General features: G+C 41.5%; 1 protein-coding gene across 4 annotated transcripts in view; it reads right to left on the bottom strand.

Moving 5' to 3' along the window:
- Window positions 1-16,362, bottom strand: part of sh2d3ca (SH2 domain containing 3Ca) — a 64,391-nt gene extending 48,029 nt beyond the window's left edge. For all 4 annotated transcript variants that reach the window (XM_061699336.1, XM_061699339.1, XM_061699337.1 and 1 more), the window contains exon 1: window positions 16,182-16,362. In XM_061699336.1, coding sequence (XP_061555320.1) covers window positions 16,182-16,262 — 81 coding nt within the window. In that variant the 5' untranslated portion in view covers window positions 16,263-16,362. The remainder of the gene's footprint in view (window positions 1-16,181) is intronic.
- Between the last annotated feature and the right edge of the window lie 2,373 nt (window positions 16,363-18,735).

The raw sequence follows: 18,735 nt of genomic DNA, 5'->3' as shown, positions 1-18,735 counted from the left end.
CTCCAGTGTTCCGAGGCCTTTTTCATAACTTAAACAGACTTTGGCCACTGGGACTCCTTAGAAATGATTTTTTTTTTAAAGAAAAAAAACAAAGCAATAATCCGATGTAAATATTTCTTACAGAGTAATTGCAGCTACGTGGCGGAAATGTACATTTTGGGGTGTTTACAGAGATATGTGATGGCTAAATTGTGGATTTCTTTAGGTTTGTCTCAACATGCAGTTGAAAGCTCTTCTATAACTATTTTTATTGTGAAAAACTTAAAGCTGCAGCTGTCTGAGGTCAAAGATGAAGGAAACAAACAATCGCTCCTCCTGCTCCAAATCCTATCACCATGCCACACACTCCCTGTCAGCTGTGACATATGCTCGTCTGTGTGTGTGTGTGTGTGTGTGTGTGTGTGTGTGTGTGTGTGTGCCTGTGTGTAGTCTCTCCAAAAGGCACGTGTGAACTTAAAGGAGGAAAAAGCACGCATACACACAACGGGCACACTTCTCAGCTTCCCACCTCTCTGGTTAAAGATTGCCTGACAACACTTGAATGTGTGTGAATGATGGATCTTTGAAGTTAACTGTCATTCTTTTCACAAAAACGTTAATGGGAAACTGAAATAGGGAAAAAAAACAACTAAAAATACTATTGAAATCATGTTTTCCCCCCAAAAATGGGCATAGTAGTTGGTTTAAAGGTAAGAATTTGGGCACAAGACAAAACATTCGTCTGATGTCTCAACTCATCCTTCACTGTAATAAAGTGCAATAATAATGTAACAAAATTTGATATCTGTCCATCCTTTCTCTATACCAATTATCACCATTAGGGTTGCGGATGAGCTGGAGACCATCCGAGTTGACTTTGGGCGGGAGGCAAGGTACACCCAGGACTGGTCTACAGCCAATCAAAGGACACATAGTAAAAACAACTTACAGCTTACATTCACACTTAATTGACTACCAGCTCTCCCAATTAACATGAATATTTGACTTCTAAAGCCGTCAACGGCAGTGAATGGCAGTCAATTTATAGGCTTCGGTTAACCTAAGAAGAATCTTTTTGGAATGTGGGAGGAAACCGGAGTAAACCCATGCATGCAGGTGGAGAACTTGTAAACTTCCCACATAGGGAGGCTGGGCCTGAGATATTTTACTTTTTTTTTTTTTTTTTTTTTAAACGTCTTTTTAAAAAATTTGGTATACCAGATGGCTAAGAATGCAAGGGTTGAAGCTACACAACCGGCAGATATTGTTAATACATTTATTATAATAAATTCAATTAAAAAATTATATTCAAATTACTTTGACATTACTTTAACTAAAATCCTGTACTAAATGTGTATGAATTTTATTTTAAATATTTTGTCAAGTTATTATTTGCCTTCATTTATTTATTCTTTTGCATAATTAATCAGGTGTTATATACAGTTTGGGCCAGAAGTACAGTATTGGGGAAATTAGAGAGTTTTTTGGCCTTTCTACACCACCACAATAGGCTTGAAATAAAACAATCAATATGTGATTTGTGTAAAAAAATAATAATAAATCAGGCCTCTCACTTGACCATTGAACAATATACAGTATATGCTTTCAGTTTGTTCAAGGACATTCGTTTCATAGCCTATCATTTGTGTATCATTAGGTTCAATGTGAGCAGTGTATAGTCCTATACACCTCACAATTAACCTTTTTACCTCTGAAACTTCAACAACAAAAAAACGTGAGCCTGTTCCATCAGAAGCCACACATACCCATGCCATATCACTGACACCACATCATGCGGCATGCTTTGGATCAGGAACTCCTACTTTCCTTATACAATTATCTTACCACCTCCCCCATCCTAAATGTCAAAGTTAAAACACGTTTTATTTCAAATGCCTTGTGGTGGTGTATAAAGGCAAGCATTAGAAAACCTCTGTCAGTGCCCAAGTACATCTGGACCTAACTGTATAAGCGAGGAAAGCAAAGAAAAGATAATAAGAAAAGTGAATTCATTGAAGAGATTGCACTAATAGTTGATGCAGTCAACCTTCATTCTCTATTAAGGTAAATCCATCAAGAGCTTGGTAACATTTTGTGAGCATCTGCAGATCCATTCTCTCCTGTAAAATAAAGTCCACATTTCTAATTAGTTTCACCATTCAAATCCGAGAAGAAGTTTTGTTAGTTTTACCCAGCAATTCCATTACACTGCTTTCGATCACCCTCTCAAATGCTGATATGGCCACATATTTAACTTGCAGGCAGCTCTTTTGGGAATAATCCTCTTCCTGAAGCGGCAGCATTTGTTAGAGCTTTTTTTGTTATTCTAATGTGAAGCTTTACTCAATCATGTTAGAGAGGAGCAGTGGTGATAACACAAGGCGCTGAGGTGGAGAGCACGGTAATCCTGGCCTGAAGCTAGAAATCACAAAACTAGAGACTGGGAGAATATCTACAGTACGAATAATAATTCCTTCGATAGCTACAGACTGCAATATGCCACTTCAAACTAGAGTAAATAGTTCGAATGACATCAACTTCTAGCTCAGTACAGTGGAAAGTAATCGTCAACAATATAAAACATAAGTGAAAAGTCAAAATGATCGTATTTCACTTAAATGAAATGAGCTTGTTATTGTCAACGGCGCTCGTGACGATCAAGGTTAGACAAATTCAAAGTATCTGAGATTTGATGAAGGCGTAAACAATCTGTTCAAGTCCATCCTACACTCTCAATCACAAATAATGATTTCTTGTCTCCTTTGTTCCAACAACGTGCCACTAATAACCTCGAACTGCACGTTTCATCGACCTGACAATAGAACCCTGTGATGGTTGATGACCAAACATACCAAAACAGATGAGCGTAGGTGGATAGTAATGCACTGCATTTACTCCATTACATTTATTTAAGTAACTTTTTGGATAAATTGTACTTTTCACGCAATATACTTTTACCTGAGTACTTTATTTATTGTTATTTATTATTATTATTAATATTATTATTATTGTTTACTGGGTCTAACCTGGCCGGCACGGTGACCGACTGATTAGCACATCTGCCTCAAAGTTCTGGGGACCGGGGTTCAAATCCCGGCCCCGCCTGTGTGGAGTTTGCATGTTCTTTGCATGCCTGGGTGGGTTTTCTTCGGGCACTCCGGTTTCCTCCCACATCCCAAAAACATGTGTGGTAGGTTGATTGAAGACTCTAAATTGCCCATAGGTGTGAATGTGAGTGCGAATGGTTGTTTGTTTCTATGTGCCCTGCGATTGGCTGGCGACTGGTTCTGGGTGTACCCCGCCTCCCGGACGAAGATGGCTGGGATAGGCTCCAGCAGCCCGCAACCCTAGTGAGGATAAGCGGAATGGAAAATGGAAATGGGTCTAACCTGCCTCCGCGCAGTTACGCTACGTGTCGCGCCAAATTTACGCCAGTCATGAAAATGGAGCACAAAGTCTCTGCGGCAAAGATTTCAAACTGACACAGCGGAAACAACGGAGGGTTTCTTCGGCGTGCGACTCACAGTCAGAAGAGGCACAACGCCAATGGCCTCACATTCAATCTGTTTGTTTACCTTACAGACTACGCTAAAGAACAGTGATGTCATGCGCTGTTAACTGTGAATGCCTAAAAATGTCCACATTTGAGCTAACAAGAATTCCACTTCCAACTTGAGGAGTACTCTTTACTTGAGTCATATTATTCCAAAGTAACAGTTCTCTTACTTGAGTACATTTTTAGCAACATGAACCACCGCTGCAGATGAGTACAAAAAGTACTTTTTCCCCCAAAGGATTATGCAATAATAGCTTATGTTTAATTCATTTTGAGCTACAGCAGATGCTTTGCAGTTTCAAACTTTAAGCAGCAGATCACAGTTTTCATCTGAACATATACAGTAGTTTTAAAAGGTTTCTTGGTGTACTGCCTTAGCATACATATATGAGTATTTTATTCATCCATCTATCCAGTTTCTATCGCACTTGTCCTCATTAGGGTCGAGGGGGAGCTGGATCACATCATGAAACCTCCATAAAATTTAGCATAGGGATACAGATACATTACATTATCTGCCTTTGAGTTACGGGCAGTGTGCTAACCTAGTGTTTACCATGTCTGCCTTGTTTTTCTGAAGTCCTTGTTTCAAATCTCAGCTCTGGCCCTCCTGTGTGGAGTTTGAACATTCTCCCTGTGCTTGCGTGGGTTTTCTTCATGTACTCTGGCTTCCTCCCAAGTTCCGAATCGGCGAAAAATGGCCATTTCGAATGAAACAGTGCAACCAAAATTCGTCGATCCACACCCAAAGTTGCTGTCCTACAAAGTTGCATGAAAATCAGTAATGTGGGTTCGCAGTTTCCAACAATCTCGACGTACGAGGTTTTGTGTTTACAAATGCAGCGCAATAAACTAGTTTGCACAGCGATGTAAGAATACATAGCACAAGAAGGCATGATCAGTTATTGCCTTGCTTTAGGCCTACATGTATTTTAGATTGTTTCATATTTACAGTCTGTAAGTGGTTTTTAGACAAATATTTACTGTAATTATGACATTTTGACATTTCTAACTGTGTGCTAGTTTGCACAGCGGCATAAGAATACATTGTCACATGGCGCAAGAAGGCAGGCACACTCAGTTAATGCTGCACTTTCTGGTCTTCATTGAATTGTTTTATAAGTATGTACTATAGATACAGATTAGAAGTGTTTTTCGTCCCATTAGTTACTTTAATTATGTTAGCATAGGTTAGTGACAGACAAAAGCACATCCCGAATTACGTATAAATTCGAGTTATGTCGCCGCCATAGGAATGGAACAAAAACCACAACCCCCTGTATGCTTTTTTTTCGTAATCCTACTGATTTAACTGAAGAAACAGCTAACAATACAGAAGCAGTCAATCCCATTTATTCTTCAGTGTGCTTCCCATACTGCGACTTTGATCTCACTCTGAGGACACGTCACTAAATCAAAGAGAAGCTTCTTGTATCAAAGTGTCCGAACTACGGAATGAATTATCAATTACACAGATTTCAACTAATCCCACTCTTCAACCGATGCCCCAACTCCACATCCTCTATAAGCCTGTAACTCTTCACAGTTTGAGGTCTGCTCGCACGGTCGAGACACAACACACACCACGACGAAGCTGTGAACAGACAAAATGTACATGAAACAAAAATATGCAGCTGACAGTCCCACGCCTAATTAATGCCAAAAACATAGCAGTGGACTAATGAGGACGTGGACACACGCACGTACACACGCGCACACTCATAGCTGGCCTTTCACACTATGAGCCTCCAGGGTGTGACAGGCCGGCAAACCAACAGAGGATTTATGATGAAAAGCTTTTTAGGGAGGAGGGCAAGGAGGAGAGACAGATAACGGGAGTGGAAAGGAGGGGATTACATGGTGAATATTTCAATGTTAAAACATACCAGTTGGCTTGGGCTCCCTTTCTGGGTTTCCCCAACACACACACACACGCGCGCACACGCACACAACACACAGTGACTGAATGACACTGGCAAGCGTGTATCGTCTGAATGACAAGACGATTGCGGGTTAACCTGCTGTGACCGACTTTGCTATAACCATCGTCCTTGCTTTTGACAAAGATTAAGAGAACACGCTCCCTTGGCGTTGTACCTCGGTGTCTTTTATTGCTATCAAACTCTAAAATATGTATAAACACTATTTAGAGGGACGTAAAGGAAAAATGCTGACCTGCTCTTCCGTATGGCAGCACACAAAATGACATTGTGCATGCAGAAAAGCGAGCGGTCTAATAACCAGTGGAGTTGATGACATTTTTTAACGAAGACACATACAGTGAATGACAGCGGAACTTCTAAAGATTAATGAGCTTGTAGAATTTGAAATTTGTAAAAAATATTTTTGGGGGGAAAAAAAACTTCAAAAGTTGTTTGAGCATTGCTTTTTCTCTGCCTTTTTGTGACAAAATGAGCAGCCTCAACAAGTGGTGTTCAGAAAATAACAACAACAATATAGACGGGAAGAAAAGGACGTACATTCAAAGCAGTAAGAGTGCGCTCATCATATCACTTGTTAGTGCACTTTTTTACACGTTTGATGATTAAAACTAAAAGATGAAAATTGTGAGGTGCACCCACAAGTCACCTTTGTCATGAGCTTAGACACTTGAATGAAAGCTAAAATGAAAGTAAAACTGTTACTTAATACATTGCCTCTACATTTAACAAAGTACTATACGGCCGACTTCAATCATGTCCAATCAAAGCGGCTCCTCTCATTCCCTCGAAATGCTAGTAGTCCACTGACAATCTTTGACATGACGGTGTGCAGTCAACCAAATTTTTCCCAAGTAGAAACTGATTTGTTCAAGTCCAGGAGGTCAAAGCGTGCAAAGTTCGTTTATAAGGAACTGCGACCAGACCTCCACGGGCGGATGAATGATGTAAAGTTGGTCTGGGAGATCACAAATATCTCCACCGTGAAGTGGGCATTTGGAGATCACCCCCACCCCTAATCGTTTGTGTGCCCACCCCCATAGCTGTGCCGACCACTGGGATGATTTAAAAAAATATAATAACGATAATAATAATAATAATACAATTAATGGGTGGCACGGTTGACAAGTGGTTAGCACATCTGCCTCACAGTTCTGAGGATCCTGGGTCAAATCCAGCCTCGCCTGTGTGGAGTTTGCATGTCCATGCCTGTGTGGGTTTTCTACGGGCACTCCGGTTTCCTACCACATCCCATAAAAAATGCATTGTAGGTTAATTGAAGATTCTAAATTGCCCGTAGGTGTGAATGTGAGTGCGAATGGTTGTTTGTCTATGTGTGCCCTACTATTGGCTCTCACCCAGAGTCAGCTGGGATAGGCTCCAGCATGCCTGCGACCCTAATGAGGACAAAGGGTACGGAAAATGGATGGATGGATAATAATAATGCATTAAATTAACTGATTTACACAATGATTCAGAGGGTTAGATGTTCACATATTTATGAATGGAATACATCTGACATCCGCCACACGTCCGCGCAGCTTATTATCTATGTCTCTCTGCACCTTGATCAAATTCACCAAAATTGTGTTAGACCAGCGGTCTACCTTGCGCCAAATGCGCTTAAATTTAGATTGACCAAATTGTCACTCCGCCATGCGCATGTCCAAGGACACACCCTCGCTGTCCCAGAACGCAAAGCTTGGAGCAGACCAGTCTGCCAAAACTGAAAAAGACACGCAGTGAGACTTGCACTTGCATGGAAATCAGTATATGCAAACATTTGCGCCCTGCCGCTGATGCACCGTCTTACGAAAATAGGAAGCATATATTCACATTTCCAATGTCAAAAGTTGTGAAGTGGTCCAAACTAACTGTACTGTACCACTTGGTAAAGGATGAGTGCTAAAAAGTGGTGAAGTGGTACAGTACAGGTAATTTTAGTATCATTCACAACAACCATCCACATTTTATAGCGTTTATCCTCATTAGGGTAACGCGTGAGCTGCAGCCGATCCCAGCTCACTTGAGGCGAGAGGTGGAGTACACCATGGACTGGTCGCCAGCCAGCAGGGTACATTGACAAAAAAATTAAATACAAATTCACATGTTGGAAAATTTAAAGTCTTCAGTGAACTTACATTTCTTCATTTCATTTATGTTTTAGACTAAACTGTAATTCTTGTTGGAAAGCGGGCGCAGGAAATACTGTAGTTACATTTACCAAGTGTGAAAGTGCAAAAGCAAGTCGGTCAGTTATCAACTCTGTTAATTAGCTGGATTACGCAAAAAAACACGTATGTATGTATGTATGTATTTCCATGCATTTTAAAATCCATACTACAGTATATAAAAAAAAGATGGCATGAGATGATGATGACTGGTGTATCATGTGGTGTATCTGGGCAGAGACATGGTTAGCGATGCATGTGGCTGGCAGGCATGTTGAGAGCTTAAAGGCCGACTGTTTGAATGGTACACATACAGTCGGGCACAGGAATGCTAAAGGACAGAGTGACCAGCTGCTGGTTTGGGCACCATGGCGGCCACATGCTGCTCAGGTCAGCAGGGAATGAGGCCATAGCCTTGGAGGCGTAAAGGAAGAAGAGGAGGAGGAGGAGAAGGAGGAAGAAGAGGAGAGGGAAGTGGCTTGCGGAGAGAAAAAAAAGATTCATTTAAAAAAACAATCAAACTGGAGGGGAGGGCTAGCTTATCCATGCATGCACGTGTGTGTGTGTGTGTGTGTGTGTGTGTGTATGTGTGTGTGTGCGCGTGATGAAGAGGGGGGATGTCACTGTCACTGTATGAGTCCAGGGGGTAGTTACATTGTCCCAGTTACAGAGACGCGCTGGAAGCACTGGGTATAATGCACACACACAATGGTTGAGCAGAATGACTATGCATGCATGTGTGTGTGTGTTTCGTGTGTGTGTGCATGCGTGTACATAGTGAGTATAGTGCAGTCTAGACCAGGGGATCAAATGTAATCTCTTTCCACTGATACAAATGATGAGCTGGGGACACACCACAAAATCAGTTATTACTGACACGTCCTTTGTTCGTCATGCCATTAACTAAAATTAGTGAATATGATATTTTGAAATATGTATAGTGGAACCTTAAAACTCAGGTTGGTTGAAGACTCTAAATTGCCCATAGGTGTGAATGTGAGTGCGAATGGTTGTTTGTTTCTATGTGCCCTGCGATTGGCTGGAGGCCGGTTCAGGGTGTACCCCGCCTCCCGCCCGAAGATGGCTGGGATAGGCTCCAGCAGCTCTAGTGAGCAGCTCTAGTGAGGATAAGTGGTATGGCAAATGGATGGATGGAAAATAATAAAACGAGACCAAGTCCAAGTCTAACCAAAATACAACTTTTATGAACTGTAAAGGTGATGTTTTAAGTAAAATGTTAACATTCATAACGGTTATAAAAGGTTACATCAAAGTTAACCATTGTCATAAGAATGTGCTAACACAATTCAAACTCTTTTTAAACACTCAAATGAAAACAAGTTGACCACTAATTTTATGTAAAACTTCTGTGGGTTTTTAGGTTTTACTGTTTCCTGTTTAGTGCAAAAAAGACAAAGCAAAACACTCGTCACTTGATGCTAGCTAAACGAAGCTCAAGTGAGGTAGGCTGACGGGTCACAGCATTAGTTGCTGTTTCGCTTGATGACAAAGATTTTGTGCGAATTCTGTAGTGCATTCGTTCTGGAATTTTTGCTCCATTTCCAAAATGGTATGCCATTTGGAATCTTCCATTTTTAATGTTCTACTGTAACTATGGTAACATCCTGAACCAAAAAAAACAGTGGTGCGTTGAGATTCGGGTTTAATAGCACGATAGCACATATTGTACTTTATAGAAACATTAAGTAATAACAAAACTAAATAGAAGATAAATGAATATACTGTTTTGCATGTCATAATTAATTAATTGCTGCGCCTTCAGGTGTGCACGATTTGGCCACCAGGCAGCAGCATATTACAGTCATGCAGACATAAAAGAAGAGTTTCACAACTACTGTAAGTGATTTAGTCAGTTGCAGTAATGTAGTACTTGAAGGATAAAGAATATATGCCTGTGACTATTGCTGTATTGTCTGTCTATATGTGTTGATGCACTGTTTGTGTTCAAATATCCATTGCTTAAAGTGTTATAACAACGGCAAATAGATTTGTTAGCCAGTCTATGACATTTCCGATTATGTTTTACCTAGCGGACTTTAAGGCAAAATTATGTGTGTTTTTTTTTTAAATACACAACACGTAAAGGCTTCTTTATACTGCCGCGGCCATTTCCGGTAGCCTATTTTACTTTCCTTTCAGTACAAGGAACAAAGCAACAACAATGGTGACTGTAGAACAGTGTCTGCTAGAACAAATGGACCTTGATGACCAGAAGATATGTTTAATTATGCTGCAAAATCAATCAAGAAGGCGGCGGCGTAGATGGTATGTAGAACCAAGGGGCACGCTGAGTAAGTCATCACAGCGTCAGCTAAAACAGACCAATCACGAGAGATGATCTCCGCGGCGTTCTACGCGCAGCACCAATTTTTGCCGTGTTCACATCAAGCTACGCAGAGGGGCCGCACGGGTCAATTCGTCGGTCACTTGATGCAATGCAGGCGTTGTCGGCCACGCGAGCGCGGGAGTATAAAGAGGCCTTAACTCTCTTTGTTTTACTCTATGTTTAGGTTAATAGTAAACTTCAACTGAGAGTGGCAATAAAGAATTATCCTCTCTTTTGCTTCTTGCTGTGAAGTGAGTAGAGATGAGTTCACTGCAATCATACAGTGCTCGTATCTCACATTTCTGCTCACAGGTCAAAGCAAAAAATTGGCTGAACGACACCTCATATCTTGAAAAACCCAAAAGTCGGGTCACTCGTATCCAAAGGCATTACAGTATTGTAAAAGCTAAAACCATACTATACTTTCTTCTTCATGTTTTGTTGCCTTTGGCATGCAAAACATTAACAGCATAAAACATTAGTGGTTTCTGAGCATAACACTCACACACCAGTGAAGACAGTGACTGATGTCAAGAAGAATTATATATGAAGTCATGCATATCCTTTGTGTGAGATAGTATTGATAATAATTAACTAATCAAAAAAAATTATATCTTGCTGGAGGCAGAGATGTCATCAATGGAACTATGGATGAGTTGAACAAGTAACAATTACAACACACCTACTTGGGTTGCAGAGTATTATTCTTGACAAGCTATCTTTAATGAGAATGGATCGGGGAGTCAATATTGGGCAAGATAAAATGAGTGTTTGAAAACAATCCCATGTTGCAAAGAATTAAGCAATTATTCTTCGCTTACAATAGAGAGGCAGCCACTTAACTCGTAACAGCCTCACTAACTAATTAATTCACCCACTTCAACCACTGTTACACACGAACCCCATCGGCGATTTGAATAAAAATAACGTAACGAGTCTGAGCTAGGCGGCACGGAGGTCGACTGGTCAGAGCGTCTGCCTCACAGTTCTGAGGATCGGGGTTCAATCCCCGGCCCCGCCTGTGTGGAGTTTGCATGTTCTCCCCGTGCATGCGTGGGTTTTCTCCGGGCACTCCGGTTTCCTCCCACATCCCAAAAACATGCATGGTAGGTTAATTGAAGACTCAAAATTGCCTGTAAGTGTGATTGTGCGTATGGTTGTTTGTTTATGTGTGCCCTGCGATTGGCTGGTAACCAGTTCAGGTTGTACCCCGCCTACTGCCCGATGATAGCTGGGATAGGCTCCAGCACTCCCGCGACCCTTGTGAGGATAAGCGGCTCAGAAAATGGATGGATGGAGTCTGAGCTAAAAACTCAAATCTGACGCAAAAGAGATAAAACAAAAACTACGACGATGCCAGTCAAATCTTAGGGTATGTTAACATTACTGTAAAAACAGTATTGTTGAAATGTCTCACCTGTGACATTAAAACAAAACCACTTTTATTTTTTACACATTATTATTACAGTGGTGCCTTGACTTCATAATGTTTCAATGGACATTGTGCAAACATAAGTTGCTTAAAAAGGCAAGATTTTGCCACACCAACTTTTTCTTGTACAACCCCAATTCCAATGAAGTTGGGACGTTGTGTTAAACAAATAAAAACAAATACAATCATTTGCAAACCATGCTCAACCTATATTTAATTGAATACACTACAAATTATGAAGCATAAAACACAATAACGGAGACCCCGGACTGTTGAACAGCTGAAGCTGTACATCTAGCCAGAATGGGAAAGAATTCAACCTACAACGCTTCAACAATTAGTGCCCTCGGTTCCCAAACATTTATTGAATGTAGTTAAAAGAAAAGGTGATGTAAAACAGTGGTCAACATGACCCTGTCCCAGCTTTTTTGGAACATGTTGCAGCCATAACATTCTAAATTAATGATTATTTGCTAAAAACAATAAAGTTTATCAGTTTGAACATTAAATGCCTTGTCTTTGTAGTGTATTCAATTAAATACAGGTTGGACATGCTTTGCAAATCATTGTATTCTGTTTTTACTTATGTTTAACACAACGTCCCAACTTCATTAGAATTGGGGTTGTATTTGGGATGAAATATTGTCTCTACGGTGCCTCAGTAAACGCATTCCTAAGTTCCAGACGTTTTTCTGCCGAGAGGCCTGAAATAATCCACCCATTTTCTGTACTGCTTATCCTCACTAGGGTCCCGGGTATGCTGGAGCCTATTCCAGCTATCTTTGGGGGAGAGACGGGGTACACCCTGAACTGCTCATCAGCCAATCGCAGGGCACATACAGTATAAACAAACAACCATTCGCACTCACATTCACACCTACGGGCAATTTAGAGTCTTCAATCAACCTACCACGCATGTTTTTGGGATGTGGGAGGAAACCGGAGTGCCCAGAGAAAACCCACGCAGGCACGGGGAGAACATGCAAACTCCACACAGGCGAGGGCGGGATTTGAATCCCGGTCCTCAGAACTGTGAGGCAGATGTGCTAACCAGGAATCACCGTACCACCCCCTGAAATCAGATCAACTTCTCAACCTTATCTACGTCACTAGAAAGCTCTCCGCCTTCCCTTTCCGCTCCTGAGCCAGCGCTGTCAACCCAACAAACAGGTGTGCTCTCACAAGTGGGTCTTCTACATGGAGGCAAACAATCAGCAGAAAGGGGGCGGGCTTAGCCAAATATGGACAAAGTGGATACAAAACTGTGTCAAACAGAAGTAGCTGTCAAAGTGGCCTTTTCTGGACACTCTTATGACAAAACCAAAGTGTTTTCTGAAATGAAATTGACACTTTTATACAAAGTCCATGTTAGAGAGTCACTCTATGGAGGTCTAAATTGCCAAAATATAGGACCTTTAGAGGTTTCTAATGACACCAACATCGACGCTAGTTTCATTGCCGTGTGTATGGCGTTTGTCATTGAGTGTTACCATTAAGCGTTGTAACACAAAGTTATTGTGGTTTTGTTAAATACACAACATGCAATTCTATTTTATGTTTAGTTGTACAATAAACATAAACTGGGAGTGGCAATAAATCGCTTGAAGCCAGCATTTGGCAAGAATTGTTCACCATCTGCCAAACTGCTTCTTGTTGTATTGTTCACTGCTACCATTGCTAGCACACTTAACTCATGTTTTTTCTCTCAACTCAAGACAAATATTTGTCTGAGCAATGCTCGTATCTCTCAAAAACACATAAGTTGGGTCAGCTGTAAGCGGAGGTGCCACTGTATAAATACGTATCCAGTATATTATATTATATACATTACTAATTTCATTGTGACATACTCCATTACAGACTGAAATTCAACACACATCCTACGTCTTTACTGATTATTGAGACTCCCAAAACACACGCATCTCCAAACACACACACACAAGGAAACAGCCAAAACTTTGAAACCATATTGATTTAAAAACAGTCATATATTAACCTGCCACCTTTGCTACATCCTTTAAAGAAATATTATGGGATGTAGACATGGTCAAACTGCCAGCCAATTGTAGCACATATATAGGCAAACAACCATTCACACTCACATTAACACCTATGAACAAATGTTGGGAATTCATCTAACATGAATGTTTTAGGGAAAGTGGGAGAAACCCCACACAAGCTCGGGGAGAACATGCAAACTCCACACAGGAAGACGCAGAGATTTGAATCCTAAAATTCAGAAATTTGAGGCAGACGTTAACCACTATTACAGTGTGTACGGAAAGTATTCAGACCCCCTTAAATTTTTCACTCTTCGTTATATTTCAGCCATTTGCTAAAATCATTTAAGTAACATTTTTTCCTCATTAATGTACACACAGCACCCCATATTGTCAGAAAAAAACGGAATTGCTGATATCTTTGCAATTTATTAAAAAAGAAAAACTGAAATATCACATAGCCATAAGTATTCAGACCATTTTCTCAGTATTTAGTAGAAGCACCCTTTTGAGCTAATACAGCCATGAGTCTTTTTGCGAATGATGCAACAAGTTTTTCACACCTGGATTTGGGGATCCTCTGCCATTCCTCCTTGCAGATCGTCTCCAGTTCTGTCAGGTTGGATTGTGAACGTTGGTGGACAGTCATTTTCAGGTCAGATGCTCAATTGGGTTTAAGTCAGAGCGCTGGCTGGGCCATTCAAGAACAGTCACGGAGTTGTTCTGAAGCCACTCCTTCGTTATTTTAGCTGTGTGCTTAGGGTCATTGTCTTGTTGAAAGGTGAACCTTCGGCCCAGTCTGAGGTCCTGAGCACTCTGGAGAAGGCTTGGCCGCATTCATCTTTTGATTGCAAACAGTCCTCCTGTCCATGCAGCTGAAAAACACCCCCACAACATGATGCTGCCACCACCATGCTTCACTGTTGGGACAGTATTGGACAAGTGCCTGGTGTTCTCCACACATACCACTTAGAATGAAGGCCAAAAAAATCTATCTTGGTCTCGTCAGACCAGAGAATCTTATTTCTCACCATATTGGAGTCCTTCAGGTGTCTTTTAGCAAACTCAGGGCTTTCATGTGTCTTGCACTGAGGAGAGGCTTCCGTCGGGCCACACAGCCATAAAAACCCGACTGGTGGACGGCTGCAGTGATGGTTGACTTTCTAGAACTTTCTCCCATCTTCCGACTGCATCTGTGGAACTCAGCCACAGTGATCTTTGGGTTCTTCTTTACCTCTCTCACCACTGCTCTTCTCCCCCGATTGGTCAGTTTGGCCGTACGGCCAGCTCTAGGAAGGGTTCTGGTCGTCCCAAATGTCTTCCATTTAAGGATTATGGAGGCCACTGTGCTCTTAGGAACCTTAAGTGCAGCAGAAATGTTTTTCGTAACCTAAACCAGATCTGCACCTTGCCACAATTCTTTCTCTGAGCTCTTCAGGCAGTTCTTTTGGCCTCATGATTCTCATTTGCGCTGACATGCACTGTGAGCTGTAGGGTCTTATATACACAGGTGTGTGGCTTTCCTAATCAAGTCCAATCAGTATAATCAAACACAGCTGGACTCCAATGAAGGTGTAGAACCATCTCAAGGATGATCAGAAGAAACGGACAGCACCTGAGTTAAATATAAGTGTCACAGCAAAGGGTCTGAATACTTATGGCTGTGTGATATTTCAGTTTTACTTTTTAATAAATCTGCAAAAATTTCAAAAGTAGAAAGAAAACTGTCAATATGAGGTCCTGTGTGCACATTAATGAGGAAAAAAATGAACTTAAATTATTTTAGCAAATCGCTGCAATATAACAGAGTGAAAAATTTAAGGGGTCTGAATTCCTTCCGTACCCACTGTACACAGTGCCGCCCTCTAAAATTCCATAATTTGGAAAATCTGAGTTTACGGTCATGCCATTCAAAATGAATTATTATTTTGAATGACATGGAACAATGTCCATTTGAATGTTCTGAAATCCCTTTTCCATGCCAGAGTGTGGAGATTTGCTCAACTTTTTCTTCCACAGTAAACGAGTTGAGACTGAATTGCTGCAATCAACAATCAAGTCCATGCAAGTGACCACATTCTGAAGGCTCAATCAAATACTATGCCCATCACTAATTCAAACACAACTGCAGACAACACAGAAATACTAAGCATAATTCTTACAATACCAATCTACACTAATCAGGATCTTTATAACGACAGAATTTTTTCTTGAAGATGGTTCAGGTCTACTGTATCTAATATTATGATCAGTGACAGTATACAACAAAACCAAAATATAGCAAAAAGAGGTCACCACGTAAACACTTACTACCTACAATTTCTTTACATAAGTATACCTTTTAGTTCTGGAAAAGTCCATGTTCTCATCTAATGAGACACCGAGTTAAGCGCCTTTAAAGTCTGACATTTGATATAGGCTTTTACTGTGAGCAGTATGTTTAGCAAAAATACTGTAAATCACCCCGTCCTGTGTATATGGTCGCCTATTGGGTTTCAAACGCCGAGCTGGAATAAGATGAAGTGAAGATGATACTGTAGACCTCAACACACTTTCACTCCCATGCACTAAAACTCTTAAGTAGTACAATATGCCACTTCCTGTCTCTGCACAGTGGTTTTGACAGTCCAGTACTACTTCTATGATGTCACCAGTGTGGCACTTAGCGTGAGTGTTGATGCTCCCGGCTCCACCGTGGACTCACATGTGCATCATGAGAAATTCATTGGGACACATAACATGCAACACACACTGACCTGCACCTGCATGAAGGATCCCCGGTAGAAGCAGCATGCTGCAGCCGACAGTGCGCTCCACAGACTGCACCTTTCCGTCATGGTGGGCACACACCTTTCCCCTAATTTCTCCGCTCACGTCCTCTCTTGTCCTTTTTTGCCTCTTCTGTCTCTTTACCCCACCTCAGCGTGTCCAATATAAGCCCCCGAGCCTCTGGGCTAAGCCTGTCCCACCCCTGCTTTGCCCAGCCTAATAGCCCCTCCACATAGTGACCCCCTCAGTACAAAAAGAGCTACAAAAAACTGTCAAAGCTAGAGCTTGTCAGCAGCTAACCAGATCAGCTAGAGGAGATAGGTGCTAACATGTGAAAAGTGATAAGAGTCAGTGCATATCACGGCTCCTGACATGACGCCGGCCGCTGTTCTTGCTCCTCTCACCGCACTTGCTGCTGCACTTCACGAGGCTGCTAGGGATTACCTCATTGCTTGCTTGTGAAAGGCGTGTGGGTGGGGGGAGGATGGACCATAGGGAGGGGGAGTGAGAGAGAGTGGGAGGATGGATGGGAGGGAGGCAGGGGAGGGAGGGGGCTTGAACACAAGCAGGAACAAGCAGGGGAGAGTGCTGTCGAATTGCAGGCAGACCCCACCCACCCTGCCGGACGACAACCACTACCAACCCCCCCGCCGCCACCCCCACCCCCACCCCCCCATCCTCACTTTGGTGCTGAGACAATGCTGACATGGTATGGGAGGGGGAGATGAAAGAAGTAAAAGTGGGAGAAAGTGAAGAAATTATAGAGGAGCAAAGATAACCTGAAATTACAATTCCTTTCATAGGATGTGGCTAGTTAAATACTACTAAAGAAGAAATTACTATTAGACTAGTTACCACATCAAACACTACTGAAGCAATCCACAGATACCATTCAAATACGCCCTCTTGGGCAGTGGTTGTCAACTGTTGTCATCCTGAGATCCACATTTTCCTATTGTCTTTAGTCGCATCCCACATTTTTATTTAAGCTAAGAACAAAAAAGGAAATTGAAAATTAAAACAACTGAAGAGTAACATGACAACTGCATGGACATAAATAAATAGCGCAAAAGTAAATCACAATTACACAAAATTCAACCACAAAATTTTGTATCGTGGCACTGATCTCTTCTTTTAGGGAAGTCCCTTTATCTCATATGTTCAGTTTATGAATACATGTTCATGTATATAATTAAGTAAAAGGCCAGTAACATATTTGACTATCGGAGTCATCAGCTAATGATGGAGTTCCGCTCGGACAAATCTTTATGTAAGTCGGAACAGATCATAGTCTGTCACTAATTTACACTAATGCAGTAGTAAAGTACAAAACCTAACAAAATAATTTGTGTTTTGGGGGGTATTATTGACTATATCGAGGACTTCTGAAAATAAAACCGCTATCTATGTGTAAAAACACATTTGTATTTTTCACAATGCAAAATATAATATATACCTGTAATACAATATACAATGTTATTTAAAAAACAAAAACAGCTACCAGTAATCAGTTAATTCATCGTTAAATTCCCGTATGGCCGATCAACTAAATGTCTCATTCCTAATTCTGAGGGTATGTTTACAATTAAGGGTATGTTTACATGCCTACAGCCTCGTGAAAACAAGTAGTTGTTTCTTCGCATTTTTAATTAATTTCACGCACAGAACACAACTGTCAAAATAATGCACATTCTTACCTACAAAACAACGGACAGCTATTTAAGAAGCATGCCAGCCCAGTAGCTGGTGATGTACCAACAGATACGGTGGACCCCCGCTATTCGTGGGGGATCGGACCAGGGCCGACCAGGAATAAAGAAAATCCGTGAAAAATTGACGTCCATTATAATTGCCATGAAAAAGAAATCCAGAAAAAGGCATGAACAAGCTGGAAAATACCGCCAATAAGCGGTTTCTATGAAAAACGAGGGTTGGTGCCCCCGCCCCCCCCAAAAAAATATTTAAAACACATCTGCGAATAGGTGAGTCCGCAGATGCCGAACCACGAATATGCGGGGGTCCACTCTGTATACAGTTTATTTTTTGAATATCCTTTCTCTGCGATTGGCTGGCGACCGGTTCAGGGTGTGCCCCGCCTCCCGCCCGAAGATAGCTGGGATAGGCTCCAGCAGGCCACGACCCTAGTGAGGATAAGCGGTAAAAGAAAAATGGATGGATATATTTTATAAGATGACTCAGCTGAATACAGTTGCAATGTAACAAATGTCCACTTGGCGAAGTGTAATAAGCACATAAAGTTAGCACTGCATTGTCTTATCCCATTACCGTTTCGACCGTGACATACTCCCACAAACCGGAAACTCTAACTCCTGTAATTTTAACAGATTGTTTTCAAGCATACATCTTTTTGGGATGTGGGAGGAAACCGGAGTTCCTGGAGAAAACTCACGCAGGTACCCAGTCCACCGACTAATTGAAGACTCTAAATTGCCCGTAGGTGTGAATGTGAGTACGAATGGTTGTATGTTTATATGTGCCCTGTGAATGGCTAGCAACCAGTTCAGGGTGTACCCCGCCTCT

This window comes from Phycodurus eques, chromosome 15 (genome assembly GCF_024500275.1).
Source record: "Phycodurus eques isolate BA_2022a chromosome 15, UOR_Pequ_1.1, whole genome shotgun sequence".
Taxonomy (NCBI): Eukaryota; Metazoa; Chordata; class Actinopteri; order Syngnathiformes; family Syngnathidae; genus Phycodurus; species Phycodurus eques.
This window is presented reverse-complemented; position numbering and strand designations above follow the sequence as displayed.